Source organism: Centruroides vittatus, unplaced genomic scaffold (genome assembly GCF_030686945.1).
Source record: "Centruroides vittatus isolate TY-2023 unplaced genomic scaffold, ASM3068694v2 contig_2181, whole genome shotgun sequence".
NCBI classification, from domain to species: domain Eukaryota; kingdom Metazoa; phylum Arthropoda; class Arachnida; order Scorpiones; family Buthidae; genus Centruroides; species Centruroides vittatus.
This window is the reverse complement of record NW_027121360.1, coordinates 9,693-15,757: the sequence shown is the minus strand read 5'-3', so window position 1 is coordinate 15,757 and position 6,065 is coordinate 9,693. Positions and strand designations below refer to the sequence as shown.

Sequence of the window (6,065 nt, the reverse complement as noted above, 5' to 3'; positions counted from 1 at the left end):
CCCTACATTTGACATTAGAATGGAGAATGTAAGCAGCACAATTGACCTGGACACAAGCAACATTTCACAGGTCGAGGTCGATAATATATCACCTTGGTCAACTCCTGTGATTAATGTTGACTTTAGCTTAAAGCAGTTTCTAAAAGAAATCACCCCAGAATACGTTTATAGACAGCACTTCGCAGAAATTCAACATCGTGACAGGAATTTAATTCCTATATACACAGATGGATCTAAATCGGATGATTATGTTGGCTTAGCCTTTGTTTGCCAGGATGAAATCGTGGCAGAGCAAATAGCACCGAAGTCTTCCATTTTTACTGCGGAGTTGCAGGCTATTTATTTAGCCCTAAAGTATATAAATAGGAAAGGTCATCGTTGCTGCGTGATTTACACTGACTCAGTTAGTGCACTTCAGGCTTTGATCTCGTATGAAACTAGTTTTCACTCCATAGTGATTAAAATTCGTAAGCTGATTTGCCATCTTTTTGCGAGGAATTTCTCTATAAAATTTTGTTGGGTCCCAGGCCATGTAGGTATAAGAGGGAATGAAGAAGCTGACGCAGCTGCAAAGTCAGCAAGTCCTTCTCAGCATACAATGCATATTGAAGGAGGTGACTTGAAGCTAGTTGTTAAAAAACGACTAGAGGAGAGATGGCAAAATGTGTGGAACGCACAAGTCCACAATAAACTACACGAGATCAAACCTGTGATAGAAAATTGGACACAGAAGAAACCTTATGACAGGAGATCTGAGGTCATTCTTACTCGTTTGAGAATTGGACATACTCGACTGACTCATCAATACCTTTTGAAGGGTGATGACCAGCCTGTATGTCAGTATTGCAACTGTAATGTAAGTGTTAAGCACATACTGAGCAATTGCATCGCCTCTGAACGGATTCGTAGGCAGCATTTTGGAAATGCAAGTTTTAAAGAGATTTTGGGCCAGAGGCCAAATGTTGATAAATTATTGAACTTTCTAAAAGTTACAAATATTTATAAAGAAATTTAATTATTTATTTATTTATATCCATATACATGTTGTTGTTATACACAGTTTAACTGTTGTATATTTTTGTTATTGGTTTTTTGTTTTGTTCATTTTTATTGTTATTTATGTACCTATATATACCGTGTGTTGTGGCGCAGCTTGGCCTACGTGGCCCTTGTGCCAATAAACTTTAACTTAACCAACCAACGTAAGCAGCACGATTGACCTGGACACAAGCAACATTTCACAGGCCGAGGTCGATAATATATCACTTTGGTCAACTCCTGTGATTAATGTTGACTTTAGCTTAAAGCAGTTTCCTAAGGAATCCACTTTGGACTACATCTATAGGCAGCACTTTGCAGAAATTCAACACCACGACAGGAATTTAATTCCTATTTATACTGATGGATCGAAATCGGTTGATTACGTTGGCTCAGCCTTTGTCTGCCAGGATGAGATCGTGGCAGAACAAATTGCATTGAATTTTTCCATCTTTACTGCAGAGTTGCAGGCTATTTACCTAGCCTTAAAATATATAATTAGTAAAGGTCATCGTCGCTGTGTTATTTACACTGACTCAGTTAGTGCACTTCAGGCTTTGATCTCACATGAACCTAGTTCTCACTCTATAGTGATTAAAATTCGCAAACTGTTTTGCCATCTGATTGCGAGTAATATTTTTGTAAAATTTTGTTGGGTCCCAGGCCATGTAGGTATAAAAGGGAATGAAGAAGCTGATGCAGCTGCAAAGTCAGCAAGTTCTTCTCAGCATACAATGTTTATTGAAGGAGGTGACTTGAAGCTGGTTGTTAAAAAACGACTAGCAGAGAGATGGCAAAATGTGTGGAACGAACAATTCCACAATAAACTTTACGAGATCAAACCTATAATAGAAAATTGGACACACAAGAAACAGTATGATAGGAGATCTGAAGTCATTCTTACTCGTCTGAGAATTGGACATACTCGGCTTACTCATCAATACCTTTTGAAGGGTGATGACCAGCCAGTATGCCAGTATTGCATTTGTACTTTAAGTGTTAAACATATACTTTGCAACTGTGTTGCTTTTGATTAGAGTCGCAGACAGCATTTTGGAAATGCAACTTTGAGAGAGATTTTGGGCCAGAGGCCAAATCTTGATAAGATACTGAACTTTTTGAAAGTTATAAATATTAATAAAGAGATTTAACTGATTTATTTATTTATTTAGTATATATTTATATTTGTGTTGTACTGTTTGTTTGCACTTGTTTGTGTTTTTGTGTTGTATTGACGTTTTGTGATATAGATATTTAGCTTTGTTTAATTTTACCATTTGTCATGGCGCAGTATAGTTTGTATGGCTCTTGTGCCAAAAAACTAGAACTAACTAACTAACTTTGTGTTGCACGCTACAGAACAGACGTAATGCAGTGGTTACCAGTACACTAGACCACAGGAATTTAATTGTGAGTATGCAGTTAAAGTAATTGCTCCATTTAATCAATGTGGGGCAGTAAAGCTGCCCATGTGGCCAAAACGGAGTTCAAACAGATCCACTAATGCTAATAGTTCGTTGTGATGTAGTTAACCTACAACAAATTTAATGTTGCCAAAGATGTCCAAGTAGACGTAATTGAACATAGGTGGACAGATCACAAGTTATGTCAAAGTAAGCATTTTTGTGGAAAGTTTGGTTGAACATATTTGTACCAATCAGCAAGAGGGCCCTTTAGGCAGGAACGCGTATGCTCCAGTAATAGGAGATTTTTATCTTTTAGTTGACTACGAAATATAGTAGTGTTGCGAAAATATTCTATAAATATTCTGTAAACGCGATTGTATCCACCAATACAGTGAGATCATGTCATAAGCCAGCCCAAGGGAAATACATAAGATAAAAACATAAAAACTTGTTTCTTGTTTTATGAATAGAGAGAATGATAATTAGAGACAGTCTCAAAAGTAAAGTTATGTACAGGAAACTTGCTCAATTAAAATAAAGTAGCATAGTCGTTAAGTAGGAATTAACATAAAGTAACATACTAGTTGTGCATTGTTCTTTGCATGATGTAATTGACACGTTTGGTTAGTTTCTGAAACGCATCATATATTATCTTACTGTTCCAGATGTCAGAGAGTCGACATGGCCAATTAATTTCAGATTCTTCTATTAAAAGTTTTATTTCCAGCCTTTCTTGTTCAAAGATTATACAGTCGTAGAGGTAATGTTTTGGACCATCCTCAACAGAGCACGTAAGGCATTCATCGGATGTTTTATTGGTAAATTTTGCAAGATAGCAGGCAAACTTGCCATGACCAGTAAGCATCTGAGTTGTGTAATAATTTGGGGAAAACCAATCTAGTTTAAGAAAATGATGCAGATCTGGTATGTACTCATAGGTAATGTGATGACTATTATTATTCCAAATATCTTGCCATGCATATATTGTGTCTTTTTTTAGAAGTTGTTTTAGAGTCAGCTGCGAGAGATTATTATATTCAGTAGGAAGAGTGCTGTCTTCAGCAGCTTGTTTGGCCAGAGAGTCGGCAGTCTCGTTACCGAGAACATTTTGATGGGACCTTATCCAAGTAATAGTGTAAGTACAGGTGGATGCATATATCGCATTTCTAATATCCTCAGCAAGTGGGTGAAGGTTATTGCTGTGTATTGTGTAGTAGGCAGATAACGAATCCGTATAAATGTGTATGTTAATATTAGTATAAGAGCGATTTGCCCAGTTGATTGCTTTCTTGATTGCATATAGCTCAGCTTGAAATACGGAGCACTGATTTCCTAGGTGTATACACTGATGAAATACTTCATTTAAATTTTCATACGCGACAAAACTGCAGCCAATAAGATCATTGATTTTTGAGCCATCAGTATAAATCTCGACAGGAGTCTTTCTTGCAACATCAGGATTGCATTTTATTGGAATATTATAGTGCAGTTTATTCTGGAAAGGAGATGTCCATTCAACCTCATTATGTGTTATTAGTTGAAATCTTGTTTGTATTGTAGCACCCCACTTGAGTTGATTTAGTTTTTGTCGTTCTGTGATAATTAAATCAGTTGGAGGTTTCCTGGCGATCACCTGCAGGCTGAGGTTGCTCGTCGTTCGAAAGGCCTTGGTAATTAGTAGTAATGCACGCCTTTGTGAGGAAATTAGTTTTCTTTTAATGTGCACCTTATAAGTTGCCCAGCCCCATGTACCGCACCCGTATGTTATGATAGGTACATAAATAGCATCATATATGATAGACATAGCATCTGAGGAGAGCCCCCATTTTTTTTTTGCTACTTGTGCAAACATCTGCATAATTAGACCTGTGTGGTTAGTGAGGTATTCAATGTGGAATTTTGTTATTGCTGTTTCATCTTCAGGACACAACACGAATGAACAGAAGTTTAAAATCGGTTCAGTTCATCGTCGCTTGCAATGAACCACCGGAGCTGACCAGTGAGAGCTTCCAACAGCGGTCCTCCATGGACCACCCCGCCCCATGATGGTACCGCAGCCTGGTGCGTGATGTTGGCATCGACGGTGCCGGGGCTTCACTCCAATTCGGGAAGGACTCAAACCCGGGGTGGAACACGGGCTCCCGCCGAGGGGCAGAAACAAGAACACGAAAGAAGGGCAACACCAGAGCTTCCATGTCAATAGTCTCAAAGATCAAGGCTGTAAGGAGCGGTAATCTCGCATCTCTAATTGCAATCCCAACCAGTGAACTTTTTATATTGCTGTATCATCTTAAAATAGATTGGGCATTCCTTATTCAAAGTGTTATGACTATGTTCTTTATTTCCAGCTCTAAGGCAGTTTGAACATCTAGGAGTATCCTTTTTGTTGGGGCAATCTTTATAAAGGTGTTCCGCACCACAATGACTACAGACCTGTTCTTTCATTGGGCAGCTTTTAGCCATATGGCCAAATCCTAGACATTTAAAACAATGCCTGATAGGTATATACTGATAGACAGTGCATGTTTTTAATCCCACGTATAGAAACACTTTGTTTTTGATCTCTGTCCAGATTTCCAGCGAGACCTCAACCACCCAGTAGAGGAAGTCATCATCTCTCTGTCGGAGGGAAAATTTGATATTAAACTTTCCATTAAATGCGGACCTTGGATAGTCAAAATGATTTTGTCTGTAAACATACTCTCTCAATTCATCAATGGTAATTGACTTCAAGACGGATATGATCTTGACGTGTGGAAGCCTTTTATTCGCATTCCTTGCCCTCAACCCTGGGATCTTGTCTGCGCTCTCTTTAATAAATAGTGCAGCCCTTTCTTCAGGTACGTCAACAGCTACTCCTCCATTATTGATTTTTCTTAAACGTCTGATGGGTGGGAAGCCAGTGGGAAGCCTTCAAGTCAATATTCTCCATTAATAATTTCCTTGTTTCCTCAGAATTACAGTTCTCCTTGTCTTCATATACCAACACTGTGTGCACGGGGACGGGGGCAACCCTCTCAGGCTGCATACGCTCAGGGCGCAGCAGTTTTTGTTTAAGTTTCTCGCTATAGGTGGGTTTGCTGCTCTCCTTGGTTTTCTCTACACTTGAAAGAACTGTGTTCTTTAAGTCCTGTATAGATTGCTTAACCTCGTGCGTCTCTTTTTGGTTCTTGTCAATTTGTTCATTGATCACCTGTATAATATCCTCTTTTGTTGCCAAAAGGGAAAGCTTATTATCTAGCGACGTGGGCAGACTATTTTTCTTAATGAAATCCTCTGCATGCTCTACTATTTTGTTGAAACTCTCCATAATAAATTTTTGATGCTCTTTAGTTCCCAGTCACCTGTTTGGATTTGCCCTTATGTGCTTTTTAATCTCTTGCAGGATCTTATCAGTAATATCGTGGAATTCTCCCAAGAGGCCATCTGCACTTTCAACAGATTCCTCGGAATCCGAAAGGATCGATGAGGATTCCTCTTCGGCCATACCAGAAATTAACAAAATAATTAGAATTACACAGAATAATATAGCAAAGCTATGTAATCAGTGTTGCCGTTCCTATGTACTTTTCTGGTACATTTTGCGTTTTCGAGAGCATTGAAAGTACACTTAGATTTTTA

General features: G+C 38.5%; 1 protein-coding gene across 1 annotated transcript; it reads right to left on the bottom strand.

Moving 5' to 3' along the window:
• Positions 1-3,024: 3,024 nt before the first annotated feature.
• Positions 3,025-4,248, bottom strand: LOC136970796 (uncharacterized). The gene has a single exon (XM_067265249.1). The coding sequence runs from the start codon at positions 4,246-4,248 to the stop codon at positions 3,025-3,027; it is 1,224 nt and encodes a 407-aa protein (XP_067121350.1).
• Between the last annotated feature and the right edge of the window lie 1,817 nt (positions 4,249-6,065).

Excerpts from the sequence above, each read along its gene's own strand:
- LOC136970796 (XM_067265249.1), bottom strand. The coding sequence starts at position 4,248 with ATGTCTATCATATATGATGCTATTTATGTACCTATCATAACATACGGG.